The sequence below is a fragment of the Lagopus leucura genome, unplaced genomic scaffold, assembly GCF_019238085.1.
Source record: "Lagopus leucura isolate 7727_CA_CO unplaced genomic scaffold, USGS_WTPT01 Super-Scaffold_100001, whole genome shotgun sequence".
Lineage (NCBI taxonomy): Eukaryota > Metazoa > Chordata > Aves > Galliformes > Phasianidae > Lagopus > Lagopus leucura.
Window position 1 is genome coordinate 90,274,771 of NW_024962262.1, and position 13,560 is coordinate 90,288,330.

Consider the following 13,560-nt stretch of genomic DNA (forward strand, 5'->3'; position numbering starts at 1 on the left):
TCAGTGCTTTCCTTCATCAGGAGGGTCAGTATCATGTCCCACATACAGCTGAACACTTGCATGAGGCTTTTCTTAGATCATGCTTTCATGGTGAGGCTCCCAGAACCTGTTGGCAGTAGTAGGTGGTGACATATGCGGGGTCTGGGGGTGTGTGTGTGTAAATCTTCATTTTATTTCCTATTTGAGAGGGGCACTTGGCACAATTATCTTCAATTCTGCCCCCATTTCTCCCCTTCAATCTCATTTTCCAGGAAGCAAAGTGGAAATTTTATTTTAGCAACAATTTCATTCCTGAACATCACTGTTGTTTTTTTCCCTGACATTGTTTTTGAGATCCCCTCCCCTCTTACTTTTATTTTACATGGTTCCTGAACTATGTGCATACAAAGAAAGAGGTTAGCTTTCCCTTCCTAAGCATTTAGAAAAGGCTCTGGGTAATGCAGCTCTCTGCTTTAAAACAACTGCCATGGAGGGCTACTTCAAGGCAAACCTTGCAGCTTTCAACTTTTAGATATAGCAGTATGTTTCGATTGTTAAGAAATGCAGAGTCTGACCTTAATTAATTCTTCTTTAAAAATTACAAAAAAAAAAAAAAAAAAAAAAAAAAAAAAAAGGAAAAAAAGAGAAAAAAAAAAAAAAAAAAAAAAAAAAAAAACAAAAAAAAAAAAAAAAAAAAAAAATAAAAAGTAATACTTCTTTGTGGCAAGAGGAAGAAAGTCTGCAGAACTGCCTTAAAATTAAATTCAAAGGAACACTTCCTGGGGGTCAGTCTCATTTTCAGGCTTTAGTCTTTCTCTTTCCACTTATGCCACAAAGAAGAATGACTAGCAAAGGGAAAGGCAGGTGATCAGCAGGTTTTTTTTTTAAAACAACATATTCTCCCCATCCCTGTTGGTTTGCATTTCTGCCCAGAGGTGCTATGCTTCTGGTCCCAGCCTGGAGAAGTGGCCAGGGACCATCACCTTAGGGCCATCACCACTTCATAAGTTCCCTGGTTGCCACAGTTGTCCTTTAGATAGATTGCTAACACCTGGCACAGGATTGGGGCATGGTTTGGGGGGGGTTGGCTCCTTGTGTCCTGGGGTGTTGACACAGGAACACAATGTTAGAGTTCTTCCCAGCTTGGCCAGCTCCTGGTAGGGAGAAGGAAAGCAAAGAAAAGGTGCTGGAGACAAGAAGGCAGCATCTTCAAAGGTCAGATGAGTAGGGGTATCATCAGGGAGAGGAATCAGCCATGAACATACTTGGGAAAACAAGCAAAAAGTTAGAGGATCCCCAGACCTTCTCACTTGCCTTTCAGGAGAACAGTCACTAGTAGTGACTGATGTTGTTTCCCGGTGAATCCTTGTTTCATTTTTTCCCCCTATGGTGGCCCCCAAATCCATCTCTGTCAGATCCGCAGTTGGGTGATACAGTCATGAACCTAAGACTGAAGAGTTATTTCTACACAGTCACCACACATGCCTTTTGCTGGGCCAGATCCCACCAGAGACATGGCTTTATCCTTCCTTCAGGCTGGGACATTGTTATGTACGATCCAGGCTCAGTGCCCTTCATTCTGCATGTTATTCAGAAGACTTCCACCCTAGAGGAGCCTGCAGAGAGCTCAGCACTTTCTGTTGTTATGGTCTGGTCTTGGCTTACCCCTGCAGCCCAAGTTAGGACTTGAGAATCTCTTTCCAATGGTCTTGACATGGTCAGAAATCTTTACAGTAAAGATATCTGTTTCTTAGGAAGAACTGCTGAAGATTCATGGACAAATACTGAACCACTGAGTTGAGAATGGCTACATTGCTTCTGTTGACAAATTCTTTCCAGAAAGGACACAACCCATGTTTATATCCTCAAAACAAAATAGTTCTGAATTTGATATGCAAAGATCTTAAAACATTATTGGATTTTCCCTTTTCTCATATTTATGTATGGGTTCTGATATTTAGAAATAAACCTATGGCAAACAGATGTCTTAATTTTCCCTTGTCCAATGGAAAGGTGAAAAAACTCATTTATGAAAATAGCTGTATTTCTGTAGAACTGTAGCTTTATTTCTGTAGATAGTTCCTTGACACCTCTGAGGCAAATGTTAATTTCTTTAAGCTTAAAATATAACACTGGGTATTTACAGACTTTTCAGCATCCTGTCATAATCTGTTTGAAGGATAATATCAAATAAAATATTCAAATTAAAAGAAATTTTTAAACTTTTAGTCTGAAAGTGTTTGGTTTTTGTTGTTTTTTTTTTTTTTTTCTCCCCCACTAGTTTCTCCTTGCATCTTAATCTTTTGTATGTGATCTCTGGTACACTTTTACTAGACAAGCCACTTTTTCTTCCCCTTTCTTTAGGATGATTCATCCTAAAAATTGCAGTTCGGGAAGTCATAATGATGTTTGTGCTGTACAGGGGTCTTAGACTAAGGATTCCCTCAGGCTTCCCAAAAATTTCATGTGGATCTTTTACCCAAAGCTGAACAGACCACAGCAAAGTCTGTCTGCTTGGATAAGAGTTGAGTGCCTCTTTCACACACAGCTTTATGTAAGCAAAGATGAAAGCTGTGAAGATATGAGAAAGTCTTTTGTATGGCTTCCAAAGTTCGAATGATTTCTGGTATCCTAAGAGTGAAAACAAAAAAGTATGTCTGACATTCTTCTGTCTGGTTTGATAGCCTCTTTATGAAAAAGAAAATGCACTCATTTAAGGCAATTCTCTCATTTCAGCGGGTTTACTGCTGCCCAGTGCTGAAAAAGGAGTGAACAACAATAGGCTATATTTTTTTCCAAGTATGAATTCATAAGAAAATTCCCTGATGCGATATTTAGTTGATGAATAATTCCTCAGGGTCACAAAATAATGAAATGATGAATGGTGCTTTCAGACTTCAGTCGCCAAAACAAAGTTCCCTTTCACTGCATGGATTTAGTTCCATGTCTCTGCCAGTAGTGGTTTTGATAGAAAAATATTCTTCCTGCTTCAGCCATGACTTGCCAAATGTGTGAGGGCAGCATTTCAGCTACATTTCAAAGTCACATCCTCAGTTCTTATGTGTTACTGCTCTGGTGGAGTCAGGAACCAGCACCCAGAGAGAAAAAGCACCAGTGCAGGCAGATTCCTGCAGCAACCCACCATGCCAAAGCATAAACATGGGCAAGCTGCACAACCTTAGAATTCTTTTTTATACACAGATACAATAAGTTTGAAAAGCATAGCTTCATATCTTATTCAAGGACTGTATCTAGACATAAGTGTACATTATACTATGGTGATAGTGGAACACATTGTGCTCATTCATCAAGCTTTGCACTACGTCACCAAACACTTGTCAGGGCTCTTGTAGTTTGAAAGTTGAACAACAACTGTTTTCCCTTTCTCCCCACCCCTGATATGGTGAGGCATTGGCATAGGCTGCCCAAGGGGGTAGGGAGTCCCTGGAGGTGTTCAAGAACCGTGTAGATGCGGCACCGAGGGACATGGTTAGTGGGCATACAGTGGTGATTGGTCAACAGTTGCACTAGATGATCTTAGTGGTCTTTTCCAACCTTAATGATACTATGATTTTTATATTCCAATGAACTAGCAGTACGCCAATATGCCATAGGATTTTCTCTAGTTTGACTTGACTATATTTTCCAGGTGAATAAAAAATCCTATTGCACCCTTCCCTAAAAATCAAAGTCCCAGAGAACAAGTCAACCCTATTCACATGGTCCAATTCACAAAAAGCAGAGGAAAACAAAACAAAATAGTAACACACACAAAAAAACCCCAAATCTCTGTGGGAAACATAATACAAGACAAAGTTCTACAGGGAGTATGTGCTTCAGGCTAAGTTACAGCCTATGCTGTCAGCAAAGCTATGTTAGAATTGTCCTTATCTTCATTTCCCCCAGCTCAGTCATCTCCTCTGTAACCAAATCCATCGTGAGGCCCAGCAGTAAGGGGGAATTTTGGTCAATGTATGGATGCAGGCTGTAACCATACTTTTACCTAGGCTTTGGGGAATTTTGGTGGTGGTAAAACTAACCTGGGACATTCCTGTACTCTATGTTTTCACTTACTTTCGAAGCTAATATGCTTCACATTGCTTGCATGGAGCAGAAATATAGAGCAGTTCATTCTGCTTGAAGTTCTGACGAGCTTTATTTTTGTTTCTCTAAACCAATGGAAATTTGCAGCATTTCATACTCTACATGCTGTTTATTAAAAGAAATACTAAAGATATGAATAAACCCGCCAGAAGTAATGAAGTTTTACTGCCAAATTGTTCACAGAGATAACTTGACAAACGACATAAGCACAAGGTAATCATAAAGAAAGCTCAGAACAACAGTTAGGATATTATTCACCCACAGTAAAACCCTCATCCCCCCAGTCACATGCTTGTTTGTTCTCACAAAGGTGGTTTCTATCTATTTTATACTCCTTTCCACATCTGACAGCTGGTTCATTGTACATAGCCCGGATGCCTGCATTTAGCTCTTTGCTACATGAAGCCAAACACAACAGCAGTAGTATACAGTATTTTATGGTGCTGTGTTTCAGCTGATAGATTTGTATATTATGAAGGCAAATATGTGTACTGGTTTTAAATGTTCTACCTTTGGACATCATTTTGCTGTTCTCATCCCAATGCTGTAAAAAACAAATAGATGAATAACATGCTTTTTTTTGCACAGTATCATGCTTCCATGTCCTCCCTTTTCATTCAGCCTCTAGTTCTGTTGCACCAGTAAGCAGAAACATACAATTCATAAATACAAGCCCTACACAATTCAACATTCAGCTAAAGAGCAGAAAGTCAGAAACACACATAAGCAGGCCTTTTCTTTACTTCAAACTCTGTTTTTTCCCATTCTAGATCAACTTGTAAAAAACTAAAACATATTTCTACAATCTCCATAGGCTTAATAAGGGTTTCTTGTTAGCTTTGTGCCTTTTCGTCATCCTTCTGAAAATTTTTTTTCATTCCCACGTCCATTTCTGCAACAGACCTTTCTCTTTTTTTCCCTTTATTTTATTAAAAAGAAAAAAAAAAAAGAAAAGCCCAGTAGTCCAAACGTTTGTAGTATCCTCTCTTCAAAACAATCTTAACAATTCTTAGAAGAAAACAACCCAACACCTGAAGGCCAAGTGTGGACCTTATTGAGCAGAGAGATCTGACACGACACAGCCAAGAACCCTGGAGCAGTCCTCCTTTGCCTGCAACCCATTGGATTCAAAATACTCCTGGGGAAGGTCTGCTTCACTCCCTTGCCCCTTCCCATACAGGTGTGGAGGAAACTTAAATTGCAGCTGTGGGGAAGTTTGAAAAAAATCAGGTTTCCTCCTTTGACAGTTACGGGGTTCAAGAGAAAAATTCCCAATTGCAAGAGCTGCTGGTCTGTAGCTGGTTCCCCTTTCCTTGCAATCATCAGATCAGCTATTACTAAGCATTAGGGATTCTATAAAAGCTTTTTATGACAAGAAGTGGGTTTGTTCATTCTCAGCTCACCCACTCTCTTTCATTTCACTTGACTCAGCTTTTCGGCCTCCACACAACCTGCTTCATCCGGGAAGTACGCATGAAGTAGATGTGCAAGGGAAAACCAGATAGCATACACTTGCTGCATGGAGCCAAGAGGACAGGAGTAAAGGGAGGACTGCTCTGCCTAATACCTTCCGAACACTCCTTAAATACCCCCACCTCTTCCCCCCAGGCAGGTGTGATTATGTGGAAACAGGAGGCAACTACGTAAGGCTAAGGAAATGGCCGTGGAAACCATTGAAGGAGAAGTAAACTTCTCTTTGCCTTTAAATAACTTTCTAGGAAAGGGTGGTAACTTCCTGGTATCTGATGGCTTGGAGCCTGCCGCCAGGGTTACAAGTCTGATCCAGCTGCAGACATGCTCCATCTCCCATGCCTGCTGGGGAGAAGGTTCCTGGCAGCTCTCAGTAATGTCAGCAGTTCCACACACTTGCTGCTTCCCTCTACCCGGAGCAGCACCTCCTAAATCACTGTTCCACAAAATACCACACTGCCTCAGAAAACCCTCACTCCGCTTGGACCTGGGATGTTGAAATATGGGAAAAGAATAAATACAGCATAGAAAATGCCAACCACAAGTTGCATTACAGACCCACGCAGCCAACAGTCTTAGAGTCTTAAATAAATAATTCACAGCTTTTCTTCTACAAAACGGAATGAAGTTGTTTAAGAAAATAAATATGTATTATGGAATGTTCTTTTTTTCCCCCTCTATTTCCTTTGGTGTGATATCACAGCAGGTCTGCATGACAGTCCAAGATGTCCACATGTAGGGCATGCAGGAGCTCATGTGTTGGGCACTGCAGCGGTAGCCTGCTTGCCAGTAAGCATGTACTGTCCACATGCTCTCTCCTTGGCACATACAGCAAGGACCTAGCAGAAGAGATGTTTTATTTCACTTTTTGAAAAATATATGTATGCTTTAAGTGCAGAGGTTCAGACTCAGGCTGCCTGCATTACCAAATGGGGCTTTGTGTCTGTCGGTGCTCAAGCACGGTAGACAGAGCCTTTCCCCTCGCAACCCCCTTGGTAGACCTCAGCTTGGATTTAGAAAAATAGCATCAGTGGAAGAAATGCATTGTAATTCCTGCCTGCCGCTGCCTTATTTTTTCTCCTCAACATTAACTAAAGTCAAAGGTGCATGCCTCAGGCATATTCTGCAGAGAGGAGGAGGTGCCTTCAGAACAAAACAGGACTTAGTCATGTGGCAGCATCCAACTGGGTCTGATCCTGTGTTAAATTTGCATCCTTCACAGAACCCAGTAGGCTCACATGTGGCTGCATTTCCCGTCCTGAGCAAGGCACTGCGGCATGCTCCTCTTCAAGAGCCCCCCTCCTGTTCAAGACACATCCTTGAAAGCATGGCCTAGCCAAGCAGAAGAGTGGTATAAGGGTATGGTTCCCTTCTGAATTTTGCTCTTCCTCGGCGAGGGAACACAGACCTACCCAGCAAGGCCAGGCTGTGTTTCTCTCTGGATCACGAAGGTGTCTCAGGCAGTAGCAAAGGAGCAACATGAAGAGGAGAAGGAACATCAGAGGGACCAGCACCCCCACAGCAATGGCCACGGTTGGTGCATTGATACTGTCCTGACCTGTGGGAAAAGTAGGAGGTGTTCAAGCAGGCTTGTGCATGAAGAAAGAACACCCAAACCCATTTTGGACATCCCTTGGCTGATCCCCTGGGTCAGAAAAGGAAAAGAGGCACATGCAAGCATACAGACAAGCAGTACAACTAACAGACCTGCGTTTGGGGTCTGGTGACCCAGAGACAAACCACAGCATCCCAAATGGATGGCAGATGTCCACATCATTGCCCAGGATGTCTGGCTGTTCCCTAGCACCTTCTCCTGTCCCTCCCCATCCCAGCTGCTCTTCATGGTGCCTTTCCCACCTGCCCTCCAGCCCTTAGAGGCTGATAATAGCCCAGGAGATGTTTCCATGTCTTCTTTTCCAGGGAAGGAGTCAGGTTGCATACTGACCTTGTGTCAGATTGTCCATGGGCAGGGACAGGGTCACATTTAGAGATGGGTGCTGGACCACACAGGCAACAGGATACTCCTTGAGGATTTTGGAGTGGGAATGGGTGAAGTTGCTGATGACAGTGATGGTCTGGTTGCTGAGCTTGATGTGGTACTCCTTTGGTTTCTGCAGCAGAGTGCTGGGAAGTTGCCAGGTGATTTTCGGAGCTGGCTTCCCTGTTGCTGAGCAGCTCATCCCCACCACTACCTCAGAGACTTCATCTTTGTCAGGACTGGGTATAAGTTTGGCTTCCACTTTAGGGTCTGAGATGGCTGTAAAACACAAAGTAGAAAAATCTGTTACTTTCTGCTTACATTTGAGCTAAGAACACTTGTTATTTACTGTTATCTTAGAATCACAGAATACCCCAAGCTGGAAGGGACTTACAGCTCCATGCCGTTCCCTCAAGCCCTGTCGCTGTCACGCAGAGCAGAGCTCAGCGCTGCCCCTCCGCTCCCTGCGAGGAGCTGCAGCAGCCATCAGGCCTCCCTTCAGCTCCTCTGCTCTGTGCCGAACAAACCCAGGGACCTCAGCCAGTCCTCACATACAGTGCCCTCTAGATCCTTCACCATCTTTACAGCTCTCCTGATGATCCTCTCTAATAGTTTTATGTTATTTTTTATATCATGGTGCCTGAAACTGCACACAGTTCTTTACAAAAATAGAGAGCATGGCAAAATCTGAGGACAAGAGGGTAGAAATGCACAACTTTCAAATTCACTACTAAAAGCAGCCCTACAGCATCTCAACTGATTAATGGTAATGAGGGACAAGTGAAAACAACAGATAGTGAAACTGTGAAACCATGTCCTCCCCTCTTCAAAAGACTTGAACTGCTTCAGTGACTCAAAGCACTTGCTCTTATCCCTTAAGCTCATCTGCAAGATTTGTTTTATTGCTTTTTAAGACATGCAAACTTGAGCACTTAGGGACTAAATGCATCTATTTATGCAAGACAGTAACTGGTGTATAAAGTGACACCACAGGATTTCAGCTGCGAAGGCTTTGTGTTTATACATTCTTTCTTTCCCCTAATGTCAAATTTTGGGGTGTCATGGTAACCTCCAAAAGTTTTGTTAAAGATCAGTTTTCCAAATTCCTCCACATGCTACAAGATTTGTAGCTGCAGCCTTATTTAGTCTTAGCAGTTGCAGTGAACCTCTCACCACTCACACATAGTCATGTGAAACCTGCTTGATAATTCCTATTTATATTTGCAGTATTTTCAGGAAATAAAGAAATGGGAGAAGTGCAAGAAGCTTTCTTCAACCTGGATAGAACTCCAGGGAAGATCTGAACACCTGAGGACACGTCCCTGGACAAGATGATCTGTTTTCAAGAAAGCAAGAGAAAACACAGAGATGATGAGCTCTTCTCCATTGTACGAGGTCGGAAAACCAAGGTGTTTGGTCCTGGAGGGAAATATGGAGTTTAACACTGCAAACTCATTAGCAGGAAACAGGATGATTGTCAGAGTACCCAAACCTTGCATTGTTTCCAGAACGGCCAAACTGAAATTTTTGTGTTAAAAATTAAACCAATGGCTGGATTTTCATGAAAACTCAATATCTGCTATTCACTGCTACCACAAGTGGATGCACTTTGTACCTGTGAAAATCAATCAAATCATAAAATCGTAGAATAATCTGGGTTGCAAAGGACCTCTGAAAGTCCCCTAGTCCAAGCTCCTCCTCAAACCAATCAATTTAACTCAGACTGTCATGCCAAGACTTATAAAGGCATATAACTCCATTTGGGAGTGAGATCTCCCAGTACACAAGTTTCCAGATAACAGTTCATCAGCCTGATCTCTACATCAGTGCATGTACTGGTAGTACCGGGGTCCAAATCATATTCTTCTTCCAAGTGTCTGCTTCTGATAATGCTGCCCTTTAAAATAATCTAAGTGCAATGGCATTTCTGGTTTTGTTCAAGTTTGAGTTAATATGAATGTCTTCTGATTTAAAAAGCGTCTATTAATAGATGAGGAATAGTATTATTTAATAGTGCTATATGCATATATGACTATTTTACATAGCAAAAAAAAACAAACAATGAGTACAATACTTACGCTGAAATTGATTTTTGCCAAAACTTCAGCAAACAAATAACTATTTTTTAGTAGTGCTGGGCTTAAACTGAAAATTTTGTTTAATCTTCCTAAGAAAAATGTTTTATGTTTCATTTTGGGCCGTAGAAGAAGGTGTCTCTATGAATGATATATAAAGAACACAAAATGGTTCTGTTAAAGGGGGGAAACAGCACATGCCAACTGCATAGCAGCACCTATGCCCCTGGTAAAATCCTATATGCACCTCATGAAATTGGATCTTCCAAGCCATAACAGCCACTAAGTCATTTTACATCATCATTTTTGCTTTCCTATGGCTTTGCCTCACTGTTTACTATGGTTGTGCTGCTTAGAAGAATAAAGTAGATATTTCTCAATGTTTGCATCACCCACAGGTAGAAACTCAGACCCTAGAAACAGAGCTGGTGAAACCCCATTTGTGTTGCCCTGAGCTAAAAAAATAAAATTAAAAAAAAAAAAAAGGCTTAGGGGGATTTCAGTTGGAACTTCTCAAAATCTCCCATCTTTGAAATGACAAGTGTCGTAAACACTTTATGTTTTGATTAATAAATGGTTTCTGAACTTCTTCTTTCGCTCACGGGATGTATAAAAAAAATAGCACATCCACCCACAGTGCTAACTTCAAACATCAGGTTACAAACAACAGGTCTAAAAGCAGTAAAGGAAAACTGCCACAGACTTTTCCCTTGAGTTTTACCGGAGAGCCTGTTTTAAAAAGCACAGAAGGCAGATTGCTGCCGCTGCTCCAGTCTAGCAATCTCAAATCTTAACCAATTACAAAAGATTAAGGTGAATCTTGGCTTATAAAGGCACACAGAGGAGAAGAGAAAAAATTCTCAGCATCACATTTGGCAGACATACATATATATGCCAAATCCATTCTCCTCACTAGACAGTTCTCTGCCTTCCCACACTGGAATCCAGGGAATTATTTGTAGGCAAGAAAAACACTGGACAGTTGCTCTTTGCCTTACTATATGCCTGTAGTAAATATACAGTCAAAATATGTGAGCACTTTCTCTTGCACATGCTGTTTGTTAGCATGTGCACTGAGTTGGTGTTTGATGCACATGTTTAGAGTATCTGCTGGTTTTCTACTTCATCAAAATATTTATTTCATGTGAAAAACTACTTACAAGCCATGTTATACCTGACTTCATAGGTCCTTCAGAGCAGCAATGTAAAACATTCTCAGGCTTGAGCTGTGAAGGTGCTCCTAACTATTGGAAAAGGTAGCTTTCTAGTGAATGTGTGCCAGCTTTGGCTGCAATTGGGCTTCTGTTATTTAAGGGCAACTGCTAGATCATGATGTGCTTTCAATATTTCAAGGCTGAACTTTGGTCTCAAATTAACGGCTGAACATTTTTAGGAATTAGTGTGTCTCATGTGCCTTTTCCAGCCATGTGGATGCTCGTCAGCAACACAGGCTTAGCTGCCTGATCTAAGTCAACACTGTCATGGCTTTCTCCGTGGTGCTGGAGACTTCCATGTGGATGGGGCTATCTACTTGCAGGCAGAAGGCGTCTGTAGGTCTCTGATCCAGCAAAACCTTGCCTAGACTCAAGTGATACATGCCCCTCTCTCCATACTTCAAACTCTACCCCTTTTTGGGTTTCATTTTCATCGTCTTTTGAAACAAAAGTCAGCAAAACATTTCTAGTGGAAAATGGAGGTGAAAAAAGAACGGCACTAAAGAAACCTGCAAAGCAGGTTGAAAATACTCTGTGCCAAGACATCATTTGTTATGGGGTAGAAGACTACTGCTGCTACTTCACATTGTTGTTTTCAGCTAAATAGATCTGGGATTTCTGTCTCCCATACCTATTTCATTTTTCCCAGCATCATTTCTGGTTCTTACCAAGGTTTCACTTCTGCACACTATGCAGCACTGTATCCATTCTGGAAGAGCCTCTTCTGACGGAGGTTGTTGCAACTGGGTAATAACCAGCCTGTAAACTCCCTGGCTGTCCCTGTCAGATGGCAGACACGTGAAAGCTGATCATTTGCTTGAGATGCTGCCATTAGTCAGCTTGCTTGCCTTGCCCGGAATCCCCTTACCCCCAGACATTTCTGCCATCTTCTCCCTCCCAGTCTGCAGAAGGGCTTGGCTGGGAAATCAAGGAAATTAAGAGCATCTCAAATGTATTACTGCAGTTAGGCTATAATGAATGTTTCCTGCAAGCACTTAGTTGGTTATGTGCTCACTCTAGCACTGGGGCAGCACGCTGCCAGCTGCCAGGGAAGTGAAACCCCCAACTGACGTGTCTTTGAGAGAAGCAGGTAGAGCAGTTGACAAGAGTACATCAGAAAACACACACACACACACACACAAAAAAAAAAAAAAAAACCACCAAAAAAAACCCCCAGCTTTTGTTGCTTTTTTCATGCCTTGAGCTCTGCTAAGAGGTGGATCATAGCCACAAAACTGGTAATTTTGGGAAACATTTCCCACACTTGGATAAAAAACAGGCAGAATAAATCAAAGCCAATTTAACTCCATGTTTAGATTCTCATAGTAAGCAAGAACTAAATCTCTCAGCTAGGCTCTTCCATATATTCCTGTAATGCATGATTCAGCATTTACCCCCAGCGTGACTGCGCATCAAATGATCTGCTCTAGGAGCTTTATCAGAAGAGAGGAAAAAAGGACTTCTGCTTCAGATCTGTTTTTCCCACATGTTTCCCCTTCTCTTTCCCCTGTTGCTTATGTCATCATTCCTCATAAGCCAAGGTTGTCTGTTCCTTCCCTCAGCACAGGGCTCCTTGCATGTGAGGATGCTTGTGGCTATGTGCTTTGACTCTCTCCTTGAAACAAACTGATGCTGACCTGTACAAAATACAGGTCAAAAAGTCAGGGGGACATGTGGGGACAGCTGCCAATGTAGTGTTGGGCCAGAGGAACTCTAGGGAAGCAGTAGGTCACCCGTCAGCTACTGTTGACTTAAAAGGGAAGAAAATTGGAGAAGTGTTCAACAGTGCCTTCTCATCAGAAGTAAAAATGACAAGGAAGGCAGAGCCATGGAAACAGAGCCACCTTTCCCACAGAGATTTAGCAATGAGCACTGACCAGGGAAGATTTTTCCCCAGAGGGAATGGCTTGATCCTCAGAAAGATGTCATACCCATTCTGCAATTAGAGAGTGTCTTACCGTAAACCTTGAGGCACATCCTGCCAGTGACAGCTCCCGAGGGAAAGGTGTTGAAGATGCACTTGTAGCATCCTTCATCTTGCAGGGTGACTCGGTGAAGGGAGATGGCCGAGGCTTGCAGGCTGCTGTGGGCAAAGCTCACATGGCCTTCGTAGTCCTTTGCTATCTTTTGGCCATTCATTGTACTGTAAGTTGCTATGTTGTCTTCAGCCCCATCCATCTCCTTCTGCCAGGTCACTTGTATTACATCTTCGTTCATGACTGACTGGCATGAGAAAGTAATATTTCCACCTGCCTGGACCGACTGCACCTTTTTGTGCATCACCTGCACAGAGCCTGGTGAAGAAGCAGGGTCCACATTTAGCATCTTTCACTGTCCCACTGCAACCCACCACTCCACATGTTTTGCACCCTCAGCCGTCACACTTGGAGGGCTTCCCAGACCCTGCTGCCAGAGGAAAACCAAAAACACAACCTAAAGGAGTTTGTTTTCAGCCAACCATGGGAGTTTGGCTGAAGGTGGCACCTCTCACACCACTTCCTTTGAAACACTTCAGCAGCTCTGTACCTGTGCTGTGATTTGGCATCTCCATGGGGAAGGGAAAAATAATCACTCCTTTTCCAATTCACTGCCACATAGGGAAAAAAATACAAAGAGACAGTCAAGTGCCTGAATGCTCCCAGGTTTAACAGCCCAGACCCAAAGCTCTTTGGTTCATAGGATGATAGCTCTTAAATTTTATCTGCGCACATCTCTCTGTGGTGTGTGGGAAGGGAGATAG

General features: G+C 42.4%; 1 protein-coding gene across 2 annotated transcripts; it reads right to left on the minus strand.

Moving 5' to 3' along the window:
- Window positions 1-4,230: 4,230 nt before the first annotated feature.
- On the minus strand, window positions 4,231-13,111 carry LOC122177767 (OX-2 membrane glycoprotein-like). 2 transcript variants are annotated; one of them, XM_042867474.1, is made up of 4 exons: window positions 12,779-13,111; window positions 7,499-7,810; window positions 6,966-7,111; window positions 4,231-6,392 (listed from the first exon to the last, which is right to left on the minus strand). In XM_042867474.1, exons 1-4 carry the CDS (start codon window positions 13,098-13,100, stop codon window positions 6,306-6,308), a joined length of 867 nt encoding a protein of 288 aa, XP_042723408.1. In that variant the 5' UTR covers window positions 13,101-13,111; the 3' UTR covers window positions 4,231-6,305. The 2 variants fall into 2 exon arrangements, with proteins under 2 accessions (XP_042723408.1, XP_042723407.1); XM_042867473.1 differs by having other exon boundaries at window positions 6,306-7,111.
- Between the last annotated feature and the right edge of the window lie 449 nt (window positions 13,112-13,560).

Excerpts from the sequence above, each read along its gene's own strand:
- LOC122177767 (XM_042867473.1), bottom strand. The coding sequence starts at position 13,100 with ATGCACAAAAAGGTGCAGTCGGTCCAGGCAGGTGGAAATATTACTTTC. Across the intron at positions 7,811-12,778 it reads GATGTGCCTCAAGGTTTACG|CCATCTCAGACCCTAAAGTG; the intron begins GTAAGACACTCT and ends TGTGTTTTACAG. Across the intron at positions 7,112-7,498 it reads CATGGACAATCTGACACAAG|GTCAGGACAGTATCAATGCA; the intron begins GTCAGTATGCAA and ends CTTTTCCCACAG.